Here is a 25974-nt window from a genome sequence, read left to right as displayed (position 1 = left end):
CTCATCCGAAAATAAATTGCAATTTACATATTTCCGGGTGTATTTCTTGCTGTCTCTCTCTGTGGTCGCAGGTCCATCTGCTGGAGAGAGTCAACAGAAAAGTCTCTGGTTGTGTTTCCCGGAAGATCAAAGTCGTAGGTGGTTGTAGGTGGTTAGAATGGAAACTTCATAGTACCATTCAGAAATCTTCTCATAGAATAGATGCTTCAGCAGTTCTCTTTATTCACGTTCAAGGTTTACGTCATTTCTAGCTGCAGACTAGTAATTAGTGTCGTCTAGAATTTGCTCCTTCTGTAGTGAATCGATAGTCCCAGAGTTGAACCATTTTCAGAGTTTAATCATTTCCAGCCGTGTAGCCAATGCTCCACGTTGGTATAGTCTTGTCCTTTGATAGAGTTGTAGTTTAAACCACTTCTAGCGTCACCTGGCATGTTATGATCATGTGTGAATTTCTTCAGGAGCAGGTTTAATCCTTTGATGCCTAATGTGATGTCTGGGCTCACGGGGGTGTGGCCAATGACTAGTTAATCTTCATATGAAAATCCAAACTCTCATTTAGAATGTTCATATCACATCACATCTTTTCACAAATAGGTTAATGTTTAATCACATACCTTTCACAATATTTAGATGTAAACCTGACAGCTGGGAAATGTACACTTTAAGAGATACCGTTATGTGTGTTTCCTGTCCTTCATGAGATCACCAAATGAAACACACTTGTCATAACTGTCCCTTAAGTGTCCACGGACCATTTACACATTCTCAAAAGTAGAAATATTGTTTAATTCTCCCATTTTGGGGATTTAGGAGTTTTGCCAAGTGAAGTCCTTTGTTCTCTCCCTATGCTCTCTCCCTCTCTTTCGGCATGACCAGGGGGAGAGAGTCTCTGCCAGGAATTTATGACCTGAGATAACAAAACCTGGGTTTAGGAGAGAGAGGGAGAGCGAGGGGGGGGAGCCACGATCTACACCCAGAAAGGGCCACGTCATGACACTGGTAAGGTGGAGGTGATATAATCCTTGACTAGTCTCTCAAAGCGCTTCATGATGACAGAAGTCAGTGCTAGTCATTTAGTTCAGTTATCTTTACCTTCTTGGTTATAGGAACAATGGTGGCCATCTTGACAGGTGTGGCTGCTTTGCAGGATGCATTGTTGTCCCTACTTTCTTACCCTTTGTGCTGTTGTCTGTGCCCAATAATGTTTGTACCCTGTTTTGTGAGGCTACCATGTTTTGCTGCTGCCATGTTGTGTTGCTACCATGTTGTTGTCATGTTGTGTTGCTTCCATGCTGTGTTGTTGTCTTAGGTCTCTCTTTATGTAGTGTTTCATTTTAATCCCAGCCCCCGTCCCCGCAGGAGGCCTGTAGCCTTTTGGTAGACCGTCATTGTAAATAAGAATTTGTTCTTAACTGACTTGCCCAGTTAAATAAAGGTTAAATAATCGTTTTATTTTTTTAATAACAGTCACTCCCAGCAGTGTATTACTGTTTTCATGATAATTTATCAACCATAAACTATGCATCTGCAAAATGAGAAAGAGAGAAAGACAATGCTGATTATGCCATACCTCCTTTTTGTAGTGAGCTCTTCCATGACTGTGATCCATATGTGGAATTAACGGTGCAGACGTAAGTGGGGGTATTTCCAAACATTCTCAGTTTGCTCTGAACAGAGTAGAGGCCCTCAGTGTTGGGTGCCATATGTGTGGTGGATCTCAGGTTGGCTTTAGGTGGCAGAGTGGACCATTGCACACGGGGAGCAGGGAAGATATCCTTAGACAGGCACTGAATCTCTGTGTTCTTACTTATCTCCATAGTAACCATCTTGATGGGAGCTGGAATAACAGTGACAGAGAGCCAAGGTTAGAGAGTAATAGCCTTGAGTGGTTTCACTACAAACAGTGAATTTGAGAGCAAAAACCATTCAAAAAGTTTTTGTACAGCAAAGTCACAAAACCAATAACAAAAGCAAATACTTGACTCTTGGCTTGGCATCAGTTTAGCAATTTGGCTCTAGCTCTAATAGCTCCAATACAGCGGTAGCTGGTCGACAAACAATGATTCATGTCTCTTAACAGAGGGTATTTTACCACAAGCTATGCTGAAAGAATTTGATATGTGAAGTGGATACTCAGCAGCATACTCTAGCCTCGATACTAGCGCCAGCGGTACTACTAACCCTCCACTTTCATGATGATAAAGGACTCCTGTTGTCCCAGAGTGCTGTTGACCAGACACCTGTAGCGACCTCGGTCCTTGATGCCACACTGGCTGAGGTGGAGCGAGGCGTTGCCCCGGGAGAGCTGGTCCTGAAGCAGGTACATCCTGGTACGGTGGTCCTTGGGAGTCTGGTCCGACTGGTCTCCACCCTGATGGGAGTGGCTGAGGAGGAGTAACTCCTGGCGGTACCAGCTGATGATCTCATTTCCGCTGGGTTTGAAGCTGCAGGGTAGCACACAGTCTTCTGAGAACAGGCATGTCAAATGGGCATCTAAGGGAGAAGTAGAGAGAGAACAGTTTGGGAAAATGTGACCTTCATTTAATAATTAGTTAACATTCTCTCAAAAAACCCGCAAAAAAATCCAGTGTTGCTATGTCAAACGGTTTTGTTATATTTTTTATTTCAGTCTTCTGTGACGTATATAAAGTGCAATATTTCGATGCAAACTCAAAATGTAATACATTTCAACTCCATATCTGGTATGGTAGAGGTGTATTATTTTTTAAAGCCCATAACTATGTGTTTAAGGTATCTAATTTTGTTTCAAAGTAGATTTAAGACCACCAAGAAACACTATGTGTGGCCCCCTATTTAGCTCACTGCAGTAGAAGGCGGAATGAACAAAATGTTCTCTCCATTCCTATCTTTTTCTTTCAGCCCACAACACCTACTCACAGTGTGTCCTTTCCATACCGGTATATCACCTATGACGTGTACTGAATCCTCATGGTAATGAGTGAACTTTTCTCCCCCTCTTACCATCTTGCTATAGGTTGTGTTACTCTCACGGTTCTGAAACATTCACTATGTTTAGTCTTACCCAACTGTAACATGCAGTCCCAGCATTTTAGCCACCACACAACTCACAGTGAGCGCCGGCACCTATGGTTATGGTGGCACTTCTAAAGCCAAACATTACATACATACATTACAATTTGAGTTAAATGCAGAGTTTGACACTGGATAAGTATTAGATAATACCCTTGAAACTGGTAATCACACAGCCTATTCTCAACATCCGTTCTTTTCAGCCATTTGTTTTGCACTAAATGTGGTTGCGACAAGACATTGCACTGTGAATGAGTAAATGTAACATCCACGTTCACAGGTGAATGTATGGGCTTTTTACTGCCAAAATAACAGTGGTAACACCAGTGAAGTCCTTCACAGACAGGGCACCCACTCCGAGTCAAATAGAGTGCATGACTATATAGAATTAGCATGTGTGCAAATGTGTGAAGAGTCAAGGACGTCCCTGTGAGACTGTGAGCTTCTCCTCAGAGTAGACGTCTTTCATCTCCTCAGCAACATTCCAAACCGAAGAGACAGCTGACCTGGGTCCCAGCATGGTCTGGCCAGTCTAAATACTGAACAGGGCAGTGGGACCCGGCCTCCCTAGTCTCCCAACCAGAACAAACAGAGGCATGCGGAGGGCCAGCGGGCCAGCTATCCCAGACGCCATGGGCAACTGGATTCCTCAGAGGGAACACATCTCGACTCCTGCTCACTGCCCACTGACTGACCACCTCTCAAGGATTTACAGGGATGTGGACAACGTATTTCCACATGCACAGCAATAGAGGCTCAGCATTGCCTTGAAGGAGGTTTTTACTTCATACATTCTCAGATTTGCTGAGGATGGATAGAGACTTCATCGACAAGTTACAGGAACAGTGCAGTGACCACATGTCATTTCTGTTGTATAGGAATGGTTGTTTGTATTCATAAAACTCCTGGTCAAAACATCATCTTTAAACTAATACTTTACACTGGATTTGTCTTATGGAAAATCCCTCTCCTTTTAGGACCACATGTTATAGTTCTTGTTCTTTTTTCAGATGTCTGTCTCGTTTTAGTTTTGCCCAGAAGAACTGGGATTTCTTGTGCAGTGAAAGGGACACAATGCAAAAAGCATCTGTTCCATGAACAAGAGATGTAGAAAGAAAAAAGTGTACCAAAACACTCTTCAGCCCCGCTTGAACAAAAAGGGAAACATTCCTTACCCCAGGACACTTTGAACTGGTGACTATGATTCCTTACCCCAGGACACTTCAAACTGGTGACTCTCATTCCTTACCCCAGGACACTTCAAACTGGTGACTATCCAGGAAAATAAAGAAAAAGGAGTACATTGTTTCTGCATAGATCTGATGATTTATTGACGGGACACATCATGCAAGCAGGTTTACATTTTGCCGTAATCACCTCCATCAGAACCAGGTAAGTAAGTTTGCTTGTCTTTATTTTCCTGGACACTCACCCATTGAAGTGTCCTGGGGTAAGAAATGTTTTTAGATATAGATGTATTTTAAGATTAGATCGAATGTAAGTGTTTAAAGGCATACAGTAGTCAGATTATTTGTTTCCTTACACTAAAGACATCCCGTGCCTTAAACCTTGACCCATGAGCCTATCCTGACAATTATTGCACTACTACCTTTAAAAGAGGATAGAGGGGTCTTATCCTTACCTGGGATCTTACACTTTGCCAAGGTGAGAATCCACAGCAACCTCAAAAAAGCTTGAGCAAGTGCCTTTACCATTCTCATTCATTCACAAAGTCACAAGTATGGTTGCTGTTGACTCCCGTCCTGATTCCAATCAGTAGCAATCTTAAAGCAATTAGGAGCTCTGAATCACAATTAGTGTCTTGGTCTCTCTTATATCTCACATTTCAGCCTCTGGGATGGTGTAGATCAAAATCACTTGCTGTCACTTTAAAGGTTAAAGGATCCAGATGGAAAATATCCTTGTAAACACAAATGAGAGCCAATGAGTCTGAAACTCACTGCCACAGACATACGAAAGGGCCCACCTGGAACCACTTGTGTCAGAGCAGAAAAGCAGTTTCCCTGTCAGAGAAACTAGCTCCTCTCACAGTGAGAAGAGAGGGACTGTAAGAGGAAGGGAGAGCGAGAAGGAGGGAGCGGCAGGGCAGACAGGCTGGTTTGAAATACACCCCCTTCTACAGAGGCAGAGGCACGGTGGAATCATTGGTTACAATGTGTTACTTGGAAACGCCTCTTTGCTTCTTACCTGCCTGTCACTTTGCTTTGCTGTCACTTTAAAGGATCCAGATGGAAAATATCCTTGTAAACACAAATGAGAGCCAATGAGTCTGAAACTCACTGCCACAGACATACGAAAGGGCCCACCTGGAACCACTTGTGTCAGAGCAGAAAAGCAGTTTCCCTGTCAGAGAAACTAGCTCCTCTCACAGTGAGAAAAGAGGGTGTGTAACAGGAAGAGAGAGCGAGAAGGAGGGAGCGGCAGGGCAGACAGGCTTTCCTGAAATACAAACCCATCTACAGAGGCATCGAGGCACGGTGGAATCAATGGTTACACTGTGTTACTTGGAAATGTCTCTTTCCCTCTTATCTCCCTGTCAAACCTCCCCACCCCTTCCCCACCCCTCACACTCAGTGCCTCATAGAACCTCTTGTCATCTGATTGATTTCTTTCCATGTCACTCTGTGTGTCACCATTTTACATCTCACACCTTCTCTGAGTAATAACTGTGCACACAATAGACTAGGTATACTGTTCTTTTCATATTGTAGTTTCCACTGAAACAGTATATTTTCTTGTATCTTCTAGTTCCATGAAAGGCATGTTCTTTATCTCTCAAGCCTTCAATACCTTCATTAATCATGGAGAACTGGTTTGGACAAGAAAAGTGGGATGTCAAAGTGCCCTGCCACTAGCAGGCAGGCATGAGGTTAACTACAAGGCCAATTATAGTTCAATGTGGAACATATTCAGTCATTGTTGTTTCTGTCTGCCTCCCACTGGGCACTACTGCCACTGTGTTATACACACACGATCACAGACCACACTAAACCTGAATCCTAATCTATTTATTGCTGTGGCTGAAGGCACCTAACGTTCAGGAACCTTTCAGGAAGTTTGCCCTCACGGTGGATGATGCAACGTGTTTTCTCACGTTAGTTCCTTGTGTTCAGTGTCATTGGCCTCCAAGGGGTGAAATAAAACCATAACAATGCCACATTATGATGAGTCACTAATGATAAGTGTCCTATTTATCCCATAGTAGCTGATAAACAGAGATGAGCACAGAGAAAAAACACAATCATTTCAAAGCAGAATTGTGTGTCAATAATGAGTGGTTGGGGTTTGTAATGCGCCAGAGCATCTGTCTATCATAGCAAAAATGTTTTAGTGTGGAGGCCTCACTCTGTTGCCATGATTAACCAACAGCGAGTGATTGAGAGATGATCATGTATTTACTCCATGATGTGTAGCTACACCTCTCCTTTGCGGTCCTTAGGAGGCGCGTGTGAGGGGAAACCCCAGCTCCACGTCAATGCCTCTTAAAGATGGCGGCACTCATCTCTGCCCTCAATCAACACTAATCCCAGATTAAAGGAGCATGCCACTGGACTGGGATTAGGCTGTGGGCGCTTTCATTTGATCATTGATTCTCTACCAGTCTCTTCCTGACTCACTTTTATACTTCCTCTGGTGTATTCTTTTTTTACATTTTCTAATAATGTGTGTTTAGTCATCACTATAATGTATTTTCTTTTCTCTCTGTGTAATGTGGTTTAATTCTGGTTATAATCCAGTGACTAAACCTTGTTTCCATCCATTCCCAGGCAATTATACCTATGCATATTACCAGCAGTAATCCAAAACCCCTTGTGGTGACATTAGCAGACTCTCTGGTTGATAAGAGCCAACATTTAACTGGCCTGACATTCATGACTGGCCTACATTAGTCAGTAAAGGAAATCATTGTTGTAAAAACTGGAAAACATGCACTGATAGCCTTGAACTATAGACTTTGCATAGCCAATATCTAATCATATAAAAGCAGCAATGAGACCACTATTTTAGTTCAACTTTATAATCCACACAACCAGCACAGAAACATGGAGAGTACATACACATTTCTGTTCCTTTCGTGGATATATTCACGGTTGTATTCTATGAATGATCATGATCATGGAAGAGTACTATTACTATACTATTCAGTGGCATGGGCAGAAATCCATTGATGGCAGGGTCAGCAGGGCTAACTAACACAAATTGCCATTGGAACATGGTTGCTGATAATGGGCCTCCGAACGCCTATGTTGATATTCCATAAAAAACCTGCCGTTTCCAGCTACAGTAGTCATTTATATATGTCTGCACTGTATTTCTGATCAATTTGATGTTATTTTAATGGACATAAAATGTGCTTTTCTTTCAAAACAAGGACATTTCTAAGTGACTCCAAACTTTTGAACGGTAGTGTATATACAGTGCATTCGGAAAGTATTCAGACCCCTTGATTTGTCACATCTGCTCCTGCTTCGCCCTCTTGTGTTCATCCGGTGTCTTCTTGACCTGCACTTACTCCCCCAGTACACACTCTCTCTCTCTCTCTCTGTGTGATTGTGTGGTTGGAGACAGGTGTGCTGGAGTCAGAGCAGATCCCTACCAGCTGCAACTCGTTCCATAATCAAGACCTCTACAAATACTCAGTCCTACCACTTCCACTCTGCCAGATCGTAATCTCTGCTCAGTCAGTTCATGCTTCTAGCTATTTATGATTATTCAAGATCCTGTTACTCTGCTGTGCCTGTTTCCCTGCCTGACACTGTTTATCCTCTCATTGCAGTTTACCGCTCTGTCTCTGTCTCTGGCTCCTGTCTCCCGTTCCACATCTCACCACCCTTCCCTTCTACCCTGTTCTGGATTTAGCTCACCACCACTACCTTGGATTCCCCTCCGTACCTGGTTACCCGGTTCTACCCAGCTCATTTTAACCTTAGTCTCCACATCTGGTTTTCTACAACTCATCCGAGCTTCCCTGGATCTGCACTCCATATCTCCCTGTGTTACAATAAATATCTTGGTTCATTCATCCCTGTTTCCTCATCTGAGTCTGCTCTTGGGTTCCCCTGTGTCGCTCCACCTAACATGACTTTTTCAACATTTTCTTACATTACAGCCGTATTCTTAATAAATCCTCTTACAGCCACCGAGACGCCAGCGTCTCACCTAGCCAACAGGAAATGGAAATGCGTAGCGCCAAATGCTAATAGTACTCGCTAAAACTCAAACTTTCATTAAAACACACATGCAGGGTACTGAATTAAAGCTACACTCGTTGTGAATCTAGCCAACATGTCAGATTTTTTAAATGCTTTTCGGCGAAAGCATGCGAAGCTATTATCTGATAGCATGCAACCCCCCGAAATACCTGAAGGGGACGTAAAACAAAATAATTAGCGTAGCCGGCGCTACACAAAACGCAGAAATAAAATATAAAACATTCATTACCTTTGACGAGCTTCTTTGTTAGCACTCCTATATGTCCCATAAACATCACCATTTGGTATTTTTTCAGATTAAATCCGTCCATGTATACCCAAAATGTCCATTTATATAGCCCGTCTGATCCAGGAAAAAACAGCTTTCCAAAACGCAACGTCATTTTTTTAAATGAAAAAAGTTGCCTATAAACTTTGACAAAACACTTCAAACTACTTTTGTAACCCAACTTTAGGTATTTGTAAACGTTAATAATCGATCAAATTGATCACGGGGCGATCTGTATTCAATAGCAGCTACTCTTGAAATCATCGTCCATTGTCTCTCTCCCATAAGCCTCTTCCTGTTTACTGGATGACAGGAAGTGCCTATTTCTCATTCCACCAAGGGTTAAATCCAATGAAATTGCCAGTACTGGAGACATAGTGTGGAAGCTGTAGGAACTGTCAACTGGTCGCTATCTATTTTCTCTTGCCATAGACAATTCAGAGACTGGCGGATGAATATATATATATATATATTTTTTGTGACCAGGTTTTTCTTGGGATTTTGCTTGCTGTTCACGTTCTGTTATAGTCACAGACATGATTTAACCATCAGAGTGTTTTCTATCCACACATACTAATCATATGCATATACTATATTCCTGGCATGAGTAGCAGGACGTTGAAATGTTGCGCGATTTTTAACAAAATGTTGAAAAACTTCAAGAGAGCCTTAAGACTCAGGTGCATCCTGTTTCCATTAGTCATCCTTGAGATGTTTCTACAACTTGATTGGAGTCCACCTGTGGTAAATTCAATTGATTGGACATGATTTGGAAAGGCACACACCTATCTATATAAGGTCCCACAGTTGACAGTGCATGTCAGAGCAAAACCAAGCCATGAGGTCGAAGAAATTGTCTGTAGAGCTCTGAGACAGGACTGTGTTGAGGCACAGATCTGGGGAAGGGTATCAAAAAAATGTCTTCAGAATTGAAGGTCCCCAAGAACACAGTGGCCTCCATCATTCTTAAAAGGAAGAAGTTTGGAACCACCAAGACTACTCCTAGAGCTGGCCGCCAAACTGAGCAATCGAGGAAGAAGGGCCTTCGTCAGGGAGGTGACCAAGACCCAGATGGTCACTCTGACAGCGCTCCAGAATTCCTCTGTGGAGATGGGAGAACATTCCAGAAGGACAACCATCTCTGCAGCACTCCACCAAACAGGCCTTTATGGTAGAGTGGCCAGACGGAAGCCACTCCTCAGTAAAAGGCACATGACAGCCTGCTGGAGTTTGCCAAAAGGCACCTAAAGGACTCTCAGACCATGAGAAACCAGATTCTCTTGTTTGATAAAACCAATATTGAACTCTTTGACCTGAATGCAAAGCGTCACATCTGGAGGAAACCTGGCACCATCCCTACGGTAAAGCATGGTGGTGGCAGCATCAAATCAAAAAAAGATCTAATCGCATTGTATTTGTCAAATGCGCCGAATATAACAGGTGTAGTAGACCTTACAGTGAAATGCTTACATACAAGCCCTTAACCAACAATGCTTTAAGTTTTAAGTAAAAAATAGATAAGTAAAAAATGTAAAATAAAATTAACAAATAATTAAACAGCATCAGTAAAATAACAATAACGAGGCTATATACAGGGGGTACCGGTTTGTCGAGGTAATTGAGGTAATATGCACATGAAGGTAGCGTTAAAGTGACTATGCATAGATAGTAAACAGAGAGTAACAGCAGCGTAAAAGAGGGGTCAGGGTAACCCTATGATTAGCTGTTCAGGAGTCTTATGGCTTGAGGTAGAATCTGTTAAGAAACCTTTTGGACCAAGACTTGTCGCGCCAGTACCGCTTGCCGTAAAGTAGTAGAGAGAACAGTCCATGGACTACGGTGGCTGGAGTCTTTGACAATTTCTAGGGCCTTCCTCTGACACTGCCTGGTATATTTATTTACCTTTATTTAACTAGGCAAGTCAGTTAAGAACAAATTCTTATTTTCAATGACGGCCTAGGAACAGTGGGTTAACTGCCTGTTCAGGGGCAGAACGACATATTTGTACCTTGTCAGCTCGGGGGTTTGAACTTGCAACCTTCCGGTTACTAGTCCAACGCTCTAACCACTAGGTTGGCAGGAAGCTGGGCCCCAGTGATGTACTTGGCCGTACACACTACCCTCTGTAGTGACTTGTGGTCAGCGGCCGAGCAGTCAGGATGCTCTCGATGGTGCAGCTGTATAAACTGAGGACCTATGCCAAATCGTTTCAGTCTCCTGGGGGGGAATTGGCTTTGTCGTGCCCTCTTCACGACTGTCTTAGTTTGTGTCACGAACATCGTCTGGAAAATGACCGGACCAAGGTGCAGCGTTGTGAAGGTACATTTTTCTTTCTTTTTAAATGTCGCCAACAAAACAATAAACAACAAAAATGACAGTGAAGCTCCGTAAGGCTATACATGCATTAAATGAAGACAACAACCCACAAATGAGAAAAGGAAAAAGGCTGCCTAAGTATGATTCCCAATCAGAGACAACGATAGACAGCTGTCCCTGATTGAGAATCATACCCGGCCAAAAAAAAAGAACCAGAAAGCATAGACTTCCCACCCGAGTCACACCCTGACCAAACAAGCATAGAGAAGAAAAGGATCTCTACGGTCAGGGCGTGGTGCCCCAAAGTTGCGGACTCAAACCTGACACTATAGGGGAGGGTCCGGGTGGGTATCTATCTTGGTGGCGCCTCTGGTGCGGGGACCCTCGTCGCCGACCCCGGACTGGGGACCCTCGCCGCAGGCTCCAGACTGGGGACCCTCGCCGCAGGTCCCGGACTGGGGACCCTCGTTGTAGGCCCCAGACTGGGGACCCTCGTTGCAGGCCCCGTACTGGGGACCGTCGCTAGAGGCTCCGGACCACGCATCAACGCTGGAGACTTCGTGCTATGTATCCTCACTGCAGGCTCCGTGCCATGGATCATCACCGGAGGCTTCGTGCCATGGATCATCACCGGAGGCTTCGTGCCATGGATCATCACTGGAGGCTTCATGCCATGGATCATCACTGGAGGTTTCGTGCCATGGATCATCACTGGAGGCTTCGTGCCATGGATCATCACTGGAGGCTTCGTGCCATGGATCATCACTGGAGGCTTCGAACGTGGAGCTGGAACAGGTCTCACTGGACTGAGGAGATGTCTTGGAAGCCTGGTGCGTGGAGCTGCCACAGGGCTTACCAGCCTGGGGAGACATACTGGAGGCCTGGTACGCGGAACATGAACAGGTCTCACCGGACTGGGGAGATGCACTGGAAGCCTGGTGCGTGGAGCAGGCACCGGATACACTGGGCCGTAGAGACACACTGAAGGTCTCAAGCGTAGAGGTGGCACAACCCGTCCTGGCTGGATGGTTACTTTCGCCCGGCCAATGCGAGGAGCTGGAATATAGCGGGCTGTGAACGCACACTGGAGAGACCGTGCGCTTCACCACATAACACGGTGCTTGACCAGTACCACGCTCCCTACCGTGAGCACGGGGCGTTAGCTCCGCCAGCCTCCCCATGTACCTCCCCATGTGCCTCCCCCAATTTTTTGGGGGGAGTGGCCTCCCGGTCTTCCTTGCCAGCCGTGACCCTGTGTAACGCTGGGCCCCTTTACTAGCTGCCTCCGCCTTCCTCGCTGCTTCCACCTGCTTCCATGGCAGGCGATCCTTTCCAGCCAGGATCTCCTCCCACGTCCAGGATCCCTTTCCTTCCAGAATGTCTTCCCATGTCCACTCTGTCTGCTCCTCCCGACCACGCCGCTTGGTCCGTTTGTGGTGGGTTGTTCTGTCACGAACGTCGTCTTGAAAATGACCGGACCAAGGTGCAGCGTGGTGATCGTACATTTTTCTTTATTTTTTAAATGTCACCAACAAAACAATAAACAACAAAAACGAATGTGAAGCTCCGTAAGGCTATACATGCATTAAATGAAGACAACAACCCACAAATGAGAAAAGGAAAAAAGGCTGCCTAAGTGTGATTCCCAATTGGAGACAACGATAGACAGTTGTCCCTGATTGAGAATCATACCCGGCCAAAAACAAAGAACCAGAAAGCATAGACTCTCCCACCCGAGTCACACCCTGACCAAACAAACACAGAGAATAAAAGTATCTCTATGGTCAGGGCGTGACAGTGTGTTTGGACCATGCTAGTTTGTTTGTGATGTGGACACCAAGGAACTTGAAGCTCTCAACCTGCTCCACTGCAGCCCCATCGATGAGAATGGGGGCGTGCTCCTTTTCCTGTAGTCCACAATTATCTCCTTTTTCTTGATCACGTTAAGGCAGATGTTTTTGTCCTGGCACCACACGGCCAGGTATCTGACCTCTTCCCTATATAGGCTGTCTCATCGTTGTTGATGATCAGGCCTACCACTGTTGTGTCATCGGCAAACTTGATGATGGTGTTGGAGTCGTGCCTGGCCATGCAATCATGAGTGAACAGGGAGTACAGGAGGAGACTGAGCACTCACCCCTGAGGGGCCCCCGTATTGAAGATCAGCGTGGCGGATGTGTTGTTACCTACCCTTACCACCTGGGGGGCGGCCCGTCAGGAAGTCCATGATCCAGTTGCAGAGGGAGGTGTTTAGCCCCAGGGTCCTTAGCTTAGTGATGAGCTTTGAGGGCACTATGGTGTTGAACGCTGAGCTGTAGTCAATGAACAGCATTCTCACGTAGGTGTTCCTTTTGTTCAGGTTTGGAAAGGGCCGTGTGGAGTGAGTTTGACATTGTGTCATCTGTGGATCTGTTTGGGCAGTTTGTGAATTGTAGTGGGTCTAGGGTTTCCAGAATGATGGTGTTGATTTTAGCCATGACCAGCCTTTCAAAGCACTTCATGGCTACAGACGTGAGTGCTCCGGGGCGGTAGTCATTTAGGCAGGTTACCTTGGCGTTCTTGGGAACAGGGACTCCTTAATACCTTTGAGCTAGTATTCTATAGGAGGTGCAGGAACTCAAGCAGAAGAACATTTTAGGTGCTGATAATCAGCTCCAGTGAGCTCCTGCCCAAGTAAAGTACTGTGTTTAAGTAAAAATACTAATTATGTCCCATTTGGAACACTGTCAAGTAGAGAAAAAAAATCTGATTGGGTGGGCCTGGCACCCCCATGCCTATGCCCCTGTAAACACTATTACTTATTACTATTAATATTCCTGTAATAATCCACCAATTTAGAGGTCTCTGTTCCTCTTTCATTATCCGTGCTCATTATCTCAAATATAGCTCCTCTATCTCTCCCTCACCTCATTTTGGCTCACAGATGCTCAACATTCGATGGTTGGCATTTGGCAATCTATCCCCATTCTTCCAGATTAGCTGGATGTTGATGCTTTGCAGATGTTAAGAGGAGGATCTAGGAGGATGAAGTGATATGATGTAAATATTTGGAGTTAGCAGATTGCATGACAGTGAGGTTAAAACCACTGGCATTTGGGAGACACTGGAAAATAGGATAGGTTTACAGGAGCACAATAAATAGTTTTGTTGTGCAGACAGGAAAGCAACTGAAAATATTGGCATATTTTAAACCTCTTTTATGATCAATGGTTTAAATAAATCCATAGAAGCTATCCAAAAAAGCATAGCAGCTTTTATACAAATCAGTTCAGAACAAGCATGTGGAACAGACCTACAGTGAACTCCAAAAGTATTGGGACAGTGACACATTTTGTGTTGTTTTGTCGCTTTACTCCAGCACTTTGGACTATGGGGTTAAAGTGCAGACTGTGAGTTTTAATTTGAGGGTATTTGTGTCCATATCGGATAAACCGTTTATAAATTACAGCACTTTTTATACATCGTCCCCCCATTTTTAGGAGCAAAAGTATTGGGACAAATTCACTTCTAGGTGTATTTAAGTAGTCAAAAGTGTAGTATTTGGTCCCATATTCCTAGCACGCAATGATTACATCAATATTGTGACTCTACACACTTGTTGGATGCATTTGCTGTTTGTTTTGGTTGTGTTACAGATATTTTTCTTTTGTGCCCAATAGAAATGTATGGTAAATAATGTATTGTGTCATTTTGGAATCACTTTTATTGTAAATAACAATAGAATATGTTTCTAAACATGGTATGATATTTGTGCGTCTGCAACTTTCTCACTCATCATTATTCATAATTCATTCAGGACTATCAGTAATCCTTGTAAAGTCAACATTTAACGTAGAAGTGTTTAGAAACAAGTTTGTAGAGTCACAAGCTTGATGTAATCATTACATGCTAGGAATATGGGACCAAATGCTAAACTTTTGGCTAGTTTAATACACCTATAAGTGAATTTGTCCCAATACTTTTGGTATCAGTTCAAATCCAAACTGCTGGAGTACAGAGCCAAAATAACAACACAAATGTGTTGCTGTCCCAATACTTCTGAAGATCACTGTGTGTTGAAATCTATTCCTGTTGCCGTCACAATCTCCGTGCAATTCCATGGAAAACCCTTGATGCATACACTGAATGTGGGCTACAAGCTTTTTATTTTTATCTGGGGGGGGGGGGGGGGGAAATCATGTTTAGAAACTGTTGGTTGTATTATCCACACCCCGCCCTCCCCTGGCTCCAGTTTGTAGGTTACTGAAAGATTTCAGCGACCACAGATAAGAAGATTACAGAGGAATTAACGTCATTCCTTTGTCATTATATGAATATATTGATATTTGATTTTAATCAGAGGGAGTGGAGAGAGGAGGGCAGGAACAACAGGATGTGCCCTGAGTAGCATAGAAACACGAGTCAGGGGAACGAACTGGCACTAGGGCACGGGCAGGCGAAAACACAAGCTGGGGGAACAGTTTGTGGCACTGGAGCCGATCATTGGATGCTTGGATCAACGTGCAGCATGTAACAGAGGGTTGGATAACTCAGATCTTTCAGAGCTCTGCATGTGTTTTTGGTGAGGTGTATATGGTTGCTGCTGGGATATGGATGGGCCGCCGGATGGGGACAGTAGTGGCGTCCCACTGACCTGGAGGATTGCTGTGAGATAGACTCGAGACGCAGTGGGAGCACCTCCTGGTTGCTTCTGCTCTTCCAGCCTCAGACATGAACCTGGTGCTCCTGGCCTTCAGGCTGATGTGCCTGGCCTGGCTGTTGCCTGTCACTCTGCACAACGGCAGCCACCAACCCAACAAGAGGAAGCACAAGGACGTGTACCTTGGGGAGAACAGCAAGAACCAACACGGAGGGTGAGCCAGAGTTTAGGGTTGCGGTCCCACTGGAGTTGTGTTATGTTCTTGTCAAGGGTTCAGTTTGCTTGTCTGTTCTGTTTGGTTTGAAACCGGATTGTGTTTAGTTCTGGTAGAAAGTTACATTTGGTAATACACACACCACAGGATGTTACTGTTCTGTTGATCTGTTTTCTGATTGATATGGTTAAAAGGTTATTTTGGGGAGATGTATTGTTCATCACATAGTACTATTCGTGGTTTGTTGGTATTAATCTAATCTTTATGAATTCAAGAAAAAAATAGAATATTGATGGTGAATTTACCATGGTGGCATGCGCGATCTCCAATGTGTGCTGGGACGGATGACATTACAGCAGTGCATTCTGGATAAAGGGCAGGTGAGGTGACCACAGGGGCTTAGAGGTAATGTCAGGGAAGCTGTGTTTTGGTGGGGGCACCACGTAAGAGAAAAGCAGTAGTTTGTGGGTAATGATAGGGGGAGTTGTGTTAATAAGGGGTTGGACTGTACACTTGAGTATCATTTGCAATAATAGGGGAGATGATTGTGTTTGGGTGGTATGGGAAAGATTTGTTGGAGCAGATATGTTTATGTATTATGAAAATGAAAGTATCAGTTTACGGAAGTTTATCGTATGATGCTATTTAGAAACTTTGCGAGTGATGAGTGTGTTGTCAACCAAATTGGAGACATTCATTATGTCCTTTGACCCAGACTAACTGTTATATGAGAGCTTTGGGAAGTCTATATAATCTCCCAGGACCAATTATTGTACCGTCATAGCACTGACTCAGTTTGCTGCTAAATCATTAGTGAAGAGCGTCACGTATACTCTTACTTTTGGTTTTAATCAGATGGTTAAAGTGCAGTTAATTATTCTCAACAGCAAAAACCCCAGAGCAGATGTTGCTTCCTTTAGTGTGTGTGTGTGTGTGTGTGTGTGCACGTGCGCTTGCCATTTGGTGTGAGTGTGTATTTCTTAGGAAATAAAACATCTGATATGCTGATCTGTGTCCTCTTTGCTCCGCAGACGAATAGACTTTAAGATGAAAAAGTCTGACAGCACCAAGTCCCTGCTAATTAAATCTGAACAGCTGCTCCGTATCGAGGACCATGACTTTGCAATGAGGCCTGGCTTTGGAGGTAAGACCACCCACCCAATATCCTTTGGCCTGATGGGCAATCAATGTATTTTCATGTGGTTGAACTATGATAATGTGCGGTTTGGTTGTGACTGGGTGTGTGTGTGCTTTTTCCCACCATGTGTTGGGTTGGACTCATTAATTAGGCCTGAATGGGTAAAATCAAGGGTCATTATCAGAGAGAGGGAAGAGGCAAGATAGGGGTGGGGGGGTAATAGAGCTCTACCTACCGTAATTTGTTACAGATATAAAATTATAGATAGTCCATAACGTGCCACAGAGTTTAGGTTCTGTAATAGGCAGCATTTGACGCTAGCTTGTATTCTCTCTCCTGGAACAGAATGTAGGTTATAGTGTCATCTTCGATAACACCCCATCCCCCCCCCCAAAAGTCACTGACCCAGATTGTCTGCAGAGCCTAGCAGACAATGACAGCCTGCGGCCGAGTACACAGATGTTTTTAGAACTAGAGTAATCTGGATTATAAGCCACGCTTTCTGAAACAATACCAAATGCTGCATCTTATTGGAAAGTCCAGGACAGCAAAGAGTTCCATGCATACAGTACTACAGCAGTGTGTTCATTGGGTGATGATTAGACAATCTTAGATTTAAGCAATAAGGTCCGATTGGGTGTGGTATATGGCCAATATAACACGGCTAAGGGCTGTTCTCATGCTCGATGCAACCTGGAGTGCCTGGATTTTGTATTTGTATTATTAAGGATCCCCATTAGGTGTTGCCAAGGCATCTACTCTTCGTGGGGTCCAGCAACATTAAGGCAGTTATATACAATTCAAAATATTACGTGACATTCCATTTCATAACACTTTTCACAACACATTAAGTGTGTCCCCTCAGGCCACTACTCTATTGGTGGATATAGCCCTTAGCCGTGGTATTTTGGCAATATACCACAGACCCCGAGGTGCCTTATCGCTATTATAAACTGGTTAGCAACGTAATTAGAGCAGTAAAAATGAACGTTTCGTCATACCCGTGGTATACAGTCTGACATACCATGGCTTTCAGCCAATCAGCGTTCAGGGCTCAAACCACCCAGTTTATAATAAACTATTGATCACGTTTCTGAATGCTTGCATGTGTGTCAGTGTGTGGGGTCCCACTGTAAATCAACTGTCATTGAAATATGTATTTACATAACATTCTATGTCGTAGGCAGTACTAATGACTGTTTAGGTACATATTTGTAAATCTAGTGTGATGACATGTTATGGATTTCTGTCCATTTGTGTTTCCATTTGGACATTTTCTATTCCGAACTATCCCTGTGCGTTGTCTGTGTTTGTGTCTGTGTGGTCTAAGCGATGTGGGGTAAATTTGTCTGGAATTGAAATTAAGGACAGCCGAAGAACCCATTTCTGGACTGGTCACATGATCAGGAAAACCTCCTGAACAAGGCTGTGATTATAGATAGCTGTGACTTGATTGTAGATTAATGCAACAGGTATTATACGGTTAGGATTTATGAAGGAAAGGAGATAAGGAGAGAAAAGGCCTTCATGAGATTGGTGACACGGCGTCTCTTGCGTCCCTGAGTGAGGAGAAGGCTGTGTCTGTCTGGAGGGGAGGCGTGGGACTACTGGTGTGTCTTTGACGTTGTGTGGGACCCCATTAGCCTGCAGCTGTGTTTAGCGTGAAGAGTGATGTCATGACCCTGCATCTACACGGAAATGGACAGGATAATCACAACATAGGGCTTAGCTGATGTAGTCCTTCAACACCACAGCCTCCAGTGTGACCACAGGGTTTCAGGATGTCCTTTGAGGCCCAGCATAGTGCCAAGATCCTCTGTGAAAACATTATTTGGGGTTTTCTCTTACTGACTATCTGTTTGTCTTAACTTTATAGTGTTTGGGTGGATTTACAAATATTTAGGTCTTAAAGAGGATATTTAAATACAATTTTAAAAAACTGGTGTAAGTAAGACCACATGCAGACAGATGAGATGATATATGGATGATAGGTCTTAGGCTAATCAAAACCAGTGAGACTGGGTCATAAAAGATCGTTTCCGGCTGAGTCAGACATTCTAAGGCCTTGCGCGTTGACTACTATATGACTATGACACGGCCAAAAGCCTAACATTCAATGTGCTTGCCCTGTCAGGGTAGACGTATGAAATCTCAAGCTGTTTACTGATTCGGGCTGTTTATTCACCACTGTAGGGGCAGCTATTCCTGTGGGCATAGACGTGCAGGTGGAAAGCATTGACAGTATATCTGAAGTCAACATGGTAAGTGTCTATAACATTGTAAACGATGTGTGTGTGTGTGTGTATGTGACTAACACACTGCCATTCACTCTCTTTCTCGCTCACAGTGAGACAACTTCTCATGCACTCTCTCATACTGGAACCCCGCTCCACTCTATTGCTACATTATATTGCTACATATATTTTTTTTATACCTGTTAATTCTTGAAGATTATAACTTATAAATGCCTCATAAGCTTAGTCATACTGTCATACACCGTCAGAACCCAGAATAATGCATGGTTTTACTCCAATGTTTGTAAACAATGTGCATGTAAACAAACACTACAAAGCCTCCAAACACGTTTAAAACTATAATTTTGATATCACGGATGGTCAGTCCTTGCGTCCGTTTAAGAGTGGTCACATTTCTCCACGCCCCTCCCTCGGCTTTTTACCAAAACAGAGGCAGGATGACCACTTTACTGTTGTGTTATTGTTTCCGCTATGTTCTAGACTCTAACTTCAATGGATCATTGATGTTCTGGTCCCAATTAACACTAGCACTGTAAACACTATTAACCTGCATGATCCTGTCGCTCATCACCCTATATACAAAGAATCTGGGTGAACCGTTATTGAGTCTTACTTCCATCATTGCACAATTGCCCACGTTTTGATTATGTGATAGTTTGTCCATTGGACCTGAGCTTTGGTGTGTTTGTGCAGGACTTCACCATGACTCTGTACCTGAGACACTACTGGCAGGACGACCGGCTGGCCTTTCCTTCCAGCAGCAAAAAGAGCCGGACATTTGACGCTCGGCTGGTGAAGAAGATCTGGGTGCCGGACGTGTTCTTTGTCCACTCCAAACGTTCCTTCATCCATGACACGACCATGGAGAACATCATGCTGAGGGTGTACCCTGACGGCAACATTCTCTACAGTGTCAGGTACACAGAGAATGGCCCTCCTTTAACACAGGGACCATAAGGCCTTTAGCGTGTACTATTCTATAGTATTGGTGCTTTGTACACATAAGAAACATGGGGGGAGTAGACCATCTTGTGTCTTTCAGCCTACAATATCAACAAGAAAAGAGGAAGTGCATCGCCTATCACAGAGAGTTCTGATCTCTCTGCAGACCACGTTATGTGGCCACGGTATGTTTTCTGCAACTGCTATATCATTAATAACTAGGCCCTGTGTTTCAGGATCACTGTGACTGCTCTTTGCGCCATGGACTTCAGTAGTTTTCCTTTGGACACACAGAAATGCTCACTGGAACTGGAGAGCTGTGAGTATAAAACAATAAGGCTATGTGGTTGCCCTGGGTGTAATGCCATGTACGTCCTCACATATACCTAACATATGTCTACGTGCAACACAATAAGCACGCAATATGGTAGCATTGACCCTCCTCTTTTCATATAGGTGAAATAACATTCAAAAGTCGGGGTCAGGTCAGTTTGTGTCTGTAATGCATGTCTTTTTGATGCAGGATTTACCTGTCCTGATTCATCCGTATAAGGAGCAGCAGCTACAGTTGAATTAAAGTCGGTCATTTCTCATCAGAGACATTCTGTCACACTGATGTTGCAATTGTCATGATTGTGTTAAACCCAGCCTCAGGAGGCAGTGCACCTTACCCAGATTAGAACACAGACACACAGACAAACAGACAGAGACACGCATGGACACACACAAATGATCGGCAAACGAACACGCACGCGCACACGCACAGAAAGCATGGGTCTGGTCTCAGACGAGAGGTGGTAGTAGTGGTAGTAGTGAATCTCAGTGTCTCCTCTCCTCTGAGGGACATAGCCCATGATTCTTCTAAGAGAGGCCACATGAAGGAGTCACCTTCTCCCCCTGTTCTCTCCTCTCTTGAAGATGCGTACAATGAGAACGACCTCATGCTCTACTGGAAGAACGGGAATGATTCATTAAGGACTGATGAGATCGTTCTCTCACAGTTTTTTATTGAAGAATTCCACCCTTCCTACGGGCTTGCCTTCTACAGCAGCACGGGTATGTGTGCTTGTTTTGTAGCCTGGTGCTTTGGGGCCTACAGTACTGTTTCTCTGTCCTTCTCCGCTGTCCAACTCCTCCTTATTATTACGTAAAACGGCTCTGTAAGATCCAAAGCCAACACCCCAAACCCTCCTGCTTCTGATTCCACTCTGACAGTCTGAGGACAGGGAGAGGTTAGGAGATTTTCCTCCACAGAGTGTCAGTGTGGAATCCTGCCCAACTCTCAGTAGTTCCAGTGTCCATTACATCATAGCCATGTGATGTCCCATGTGACTATAATTTTGACTAGATACCCTCCTGTGTCTCATAATGACCTCTGATTACCCAGAAGGATGGTGAGTAAACTGTTCCTCCAGAAATGAGATATCAGAGCCCTTCTCTCTCTCGCTCTCTCTCTCTCTCTCTCTCTCTCTCTCTCGCTCTCTCTCAGGTTGGTATAACAGGCTCTACATAAACTTCATCCTCAGGAGGCACATCTTCTTCTTCATGCTGCAGACCTATTTCCCCACCATGCTGATGGTGATGCTCTCCTGGGTGTCCTTCTGGATTGACAGGAGGGCTGTGCCTGCCAGAGTGTCACTGGGTACAGTACTGATACTCTCACTTGTATGTGGGGTTTCGAGGGGGGGATCTCTGTAAAATAATCAAAGCTTAAAGACTGAGCAGAGACGGATCACAAAGCCATCATTTTCTGCACAACATACTTGATTCATCTCCAGAAAGTAAAGTGGGTGGTGGGGATTTACCTTCCTCAGCCATGTCACATCTCTGTGATTACTGTAAGGTGAAAGGGGGGAGGGTTGTGCAACAATTTCCTGTTGTGTTCATTTTATGTGGGCGAGTGAATGTGAGCCTACTGCTTTGAGCCTGCTGCAGAACTGCTCAGAGACTCATTAACCCAGAGAGAGGACAACTGAAACTGAGCACAGTGACAAAGCATTTCAGTTCTGCGCATGACTCAAGTCACCTGCACCAGGCAAGGTCCCTGTGTGTGCATGTGTGCCAGAGCTTGTTTGTGTAATTGTGTCGGAAAGAAAGAGAAAAAGGGGGAAAAAAGAGGGAAGAGCAAGAGAGAGCGAGATAAAAGGACAGAGTAAATGCTGCACTTAGATTTGTGAATAGATGTTGACTTTGCTAATGCAGCAGGGTGTGTGTGTGTGTGTGAGGGGGGTGGGGGTGGGGGGAGGGGAGTGTGCTTGGAGTACGGCAGGTTGCTGGAGGATCATGATGCCGTAACAAAGGCTGGCCTTATTTCACTCTGCAACACTCAATACTACAGTACTTACTGTAGAATGATGTAGTAAACTGTAGTATACTGTAAAATACTAGTAGTATCCTTCGATCATGTTTAGTACTTACTATATAATGTTGTAGTGGAATACTATTGTAAATACTACAGTATTATCCCCCTAAAAACACTGTACTAAATACTACGGTAATGTCCTCAAAAACACTACACTTCTTTAACTAAAGTAAATACTACAATATTGAATTTGCATATACCCTGCCTATTCCCCTCCGCCATATCACAATTTGTGCCACCCATAAGTACATGCCAAGTATAGACTATAGATTGTGTTCCATACACGTTATAGAAAAGAGAAGAGGCACTGAACTATTCGTTCAGACTCCAATCCTACCTACAGGTTATGGAAAATGTGCTCTTTCACTATTAGGTTTCCTCAAGGAGAAAGTCCACACTTCTATGGCAAAGATAATAACACAAAAACATTACAGTTAATACTACAGTATACTACAGTCCACAAAAACATATTTTAAGGTTGAATGTCACATTAGTTTTGTTCTTAATTGACTTGCCTGGTTAAATAAAGGTTCAATAAATAAAAGTAATTGCTTGTAGTTGTTACTTTATTAGAAAAGTAATATTGAATTGTCTTTGGTTGACACCACAACCAAATATCAACATTTAAATGTGTCTACTACTTGGATAGTTCCATCTGAGCCAGCCGTGACCAGGAGACCCATGATTGGCCCGGCGTCGTCTGGGTTAGGGGAGGGTTTGGCCAGCCGGGATGTCCTCGTCCCATTAAGCTCTAGCGACTCCTTGTGGTGGGCCAGCAAGCTGACTTCGGTCGCCAGTTGCACGGTGTTTCCTTCAACACTTTGGCGCGGCTGGCATCCAGGTTAAGCGAGCAATGTCAAGAAACAGTGCAGCTTGGCAGGGTCGTGTTTCGGAGGACGCATGGTTCTCGACCTTTGCCTCTCCCAAGTCCGTACGGGAGTTGCCGTGATGGGCCAAGACGTTAACTACCAATTGGATATCACGAAATTGCGGAGAAAAAGTTTGCTGTAGATATAGATCAATTCTCCCAGTTTATGTATTTTTTTTATAGTGGATTTAACGTTAAAGGTCTGACGTTGTTTCAAAGATACAAATTCAACCTATTTTATACAAGGTTTGTCTATGTTGACATAATCCTGTATTTTTAAATATCAGCCTCAAAACAAAAGTTGATAACTTTTTTTCCAATCCAATGTATATTTAACGTAGATTCCACGTCACGATACATTTACAAATGACGTTGGAACAGCGTTTATTCAACCAGTTTGTGCCCAGTGGGATGTAGCTGCTACACGGTTTTCTCTAGCCCTTGTTTGACTTTCCATCCATCTATGCTAAACCCCCACACAGCTAATTATTTTCCATGCATTTGCCCCACCCTCTTTTCATCATCAAAGGCCGAAAGGTTGTGGTGGTAAAAGAAGGCTTTAAAAAAAAAAAAAACGGATTGATCAAGATGTATACCTTATCAACTTAATAATCAACTAATCTCCCTTTTTTTCTCTCCCCCTCCAGGTATCACAACAGTTCTGACCATGTCCACCATCATCACAGGCGTGTCAGCCTCCATGCCTCAGGTGTCTTATGTAAAAGCTGTGGACATCTACCTGTGGGCCAGCTTTCTGTTCGTCTTCCTGTCCGTCATTGAGTACGCCGCTGTCAACTACTTCACCACTGTGGAGGAGATGAAGAAGCTCAAGGGGGGAAAGGTCACTGAAACTTATAGAGTGTGGGGTCAAATAAGTCACAGTTGGGTTCTTGTAAATTGGTGTATTATAAAACATGGAATATACCCATGCTACCACAATGTCAGAGCCACGATAATGGCACCAAATTAGGCTGTGACACTAACTATGTCTGTATCTCCCCCTACTGGTCTTAATGTGTTCCACTGTCAGAAAATCATATACCGTAAACTCCCTCCTCTCTCCACAGATCCCTGCAGATTTCAATGCCACTCAAACTATGGCTTTTGACGGATGTTACCATGACAATGACATTGACCTGACACCCTTCCCAGAGCTCCTCAGCACCCCCAACACAGAGCGGAGTCGGACGGCCACGTCGAGGAACTCTGCTGCAGAGCCCCCACCCACAGAGGGCACCAGGCTACGACGCAAAAAATCCATCAAACACAACCTCAGCTTCATTATGAGTAACAGCTACATGATTGACTCCTACTCCAGAGTCGTCTTCCCCATGACCTACCTGATGTTCAACATCATCTACTGGAGCTTGTACTCATGAGTGTGTACTCTACTAATAAATATTGATAGAACTACACTGCAGAACTACACTGCAGAACTACACTAGAGAACTATACTGCAGAACTACACTGCAGAACTACTCTGAATAACCATACTGCAGAACCATACTGCAGAACCATACTGCAGAACCATACTGCATAACCATACTAGAGAACCATACTAGAGAACCATACTAGAGAACTATATTCCATAACTATACTAGATAACTACACCACAGTACTATACTACAGAACTACACTGCATAACTGCACTACATAGCTATACTACAGAACTGTATTGCAGAATTATACTGCAGAATTATACTACCATACATGATCTAATAGGTTATTCACACTGACAACAGCATCATCATCAAGCCGTTGTATTCTTCCACCCATTGGATTATGACCTAAACCATTGGTGTCTACCAGAGTGCATTGTGGGAGTTCTGGACTGTCAAGCCGAACTGAAGAAAAGAGACTACTGAGTAAACCTGCTTTTTATTAGAAATCTGCATTCAGATGGGAAGTTGGTGGTACTGTTCATGGGAGTGTTTCTATTGTAATACAGGTTGCATACTGGTAATTCACCAAAAATGACAGATTAATTAACAGGTCATCTATGGCAATGGTAACTTTGGTAATCTAACTTTTGAAAAAATAATTTCAATAAACTCTGAAACACTGCAACTCTTCCAACTATTGACTTTTTTCACAACTGCCACCAGTTTGGTGCCAAAAAATTCTACAAATACATATTGAAATAGTAAAATAATAAAATAATAAAAGCGTGTAAAGAAAACCTAATGGATATTTGATGCTGAAACTCTCATATTAAACACCAATGGTATTCATTAAATTGCTGGTTTATATTTAGGATAATGTTTTACAGATTTGTATAATTTTAGAATCATCTTATTTGAGTATTTTAAATGTTTTACACGTGATAAGGCCACACAGATGGCCAGAGATAATGACAGACACCTGTGGTAATCTGAAGTACCCAAAAAGGGCCACTAGATGTCTTGTGATAAATTACATTTAATCCTTTAAAAAGTTACTAAAAAAATGGTGGTAGTTTACTGGTCAACTTTGAAAGTTTCCAGTAATATACTCTCCGTTTGCAACCCCAACTGTAATGGACAGTTGTTTTTTGTCCACTGGTTTATACATTTAGTTAATGTGAGTAGTATGAATTTAAATGTGCATGAAAATGAATGTATACATGCATGTGTCTGTCAAATCAGTGAATATAAGTAAAAAAAATACTATATCAAATTAGCTTAAAATAAAACATTTATTTTAATTTA

General features: G+C 43.5%; 2 protein-coding genes across 6 annotated transcripts in view; one reads left to right on the top strand and one right to left on the bottom strand.

Moving 5' to 3' along the window:
* Positions 1-5469, bottom strand: part of LOC110534061 (butyrophilin-like protein 2) — a 13542-nt gene extending 8073 nt beyond the window's left edge. The window contains exons 1-3 of one of the 3 annotated variants that reach the window (XM_036990469.1): positions 5260-5469; positions 2182-2493; positions 1571-1837 (exon numbers count right to left, since the gene is read on the bottom strand). In XM_036990469.1, the coding sequence (XP_036846364.1) occupies positions 1571-1837; positions 2182-2326 (412 nt within the window). In that variant the 5' untranslated portion in view covers positions 2327-2493; positions 5260-5469. Of the gene's footprint in view, positions 1-1570; positions 1838-2181; positions 2494-4693; positions 5153-5259 lie in introns of those variants that run through there. The other 2 variants (XM_036990468.1, XM_021618709.2) reach the window with 2 other exon arrangements.
* On the top strand, positions 3518-25974 carry gabrr3a (gamma-aminobutyric acid type A receptor subunit rho3a). 3 transcript variants are annotated; one of them, XM_036990467.1, is made up of 10 exons: positions 15589-15722; positions 15998-16102; positions 16754-16866; positions 19054-19121; positions 19809-20032; positions 20294-20376; positions 20976-21113; positions 21547-21699; positions 23935-24128; positions 24355-25974. In XM_036990467.1, the coding sequence occupies exons 3-10, from the start codon at positions 16770-16772 to the stop codon at positions 24664-24666; spliced, it is 1269 nt and encodes a 422-aa protein (XP_036846362.1). In that variant the 5' UTR covers positions 15589-15722; positions 15998-16102; positions 16754-16769; the 3' UTR covers positions 24667-25974. The 3 variants fall into 3 exon arrangements, with proteins under 3 accessions (XP_036846361.1, XP_021474383.1, XP_036846362.1); XM_036990466.1 differs by lacking the exons at positions 15589-15722; positions 15998-16102 and adding an exon at positions 3518-4443; XM_021618708.2 differs by lacking the exon at positions 15998-16102 and having other exon boundaries at positions 15031-15722.

The sequence above is a fragment of the Oncorhynchus mykiss genome, chromosome 10 (genome assembly GCF_013265735.2).
Source record: "Oncorhynchus mykiss isolate Arlee chromosome 10, USDA_OmykA_1.1, whole genome shotgun sequence".
Taxonomy (NCBI): Eukaryota; Metazoa; Chordata; class Actinopteri; order Salmoniformes; family Salmonidae; genus Oncorhynchus; species Oncorhynchus mykiss.
This window is presented reverse-complemented; position numbering and strand designations above follow the sequence as displayed.

Bases quoted from the DNA above. Each gene is read 5' to 3' on its own strand.
- gabrr3a (XM_021618708.2), top strand. From the start codon at position 15,580: ATGAACCTGGTGCTCCTGGCCTTCAGGCTGATGTGCCTGGCCTGGCTG. The intron at 21,700-23,934 runs GTACAGTACTGA...CTCCCCCTCCAG, and splicing joins GCCTGCCAGAGTGTCACTGG to GTATCACAACAGTTCTGACC. The intron at 24,129-24,354 runs GTCACTGAAACT...CTCTCTCCACAG, and splicing joins AGAAGCTCAAGGGGGGAAAG to ATCCCTGCAGATTTCAATGC.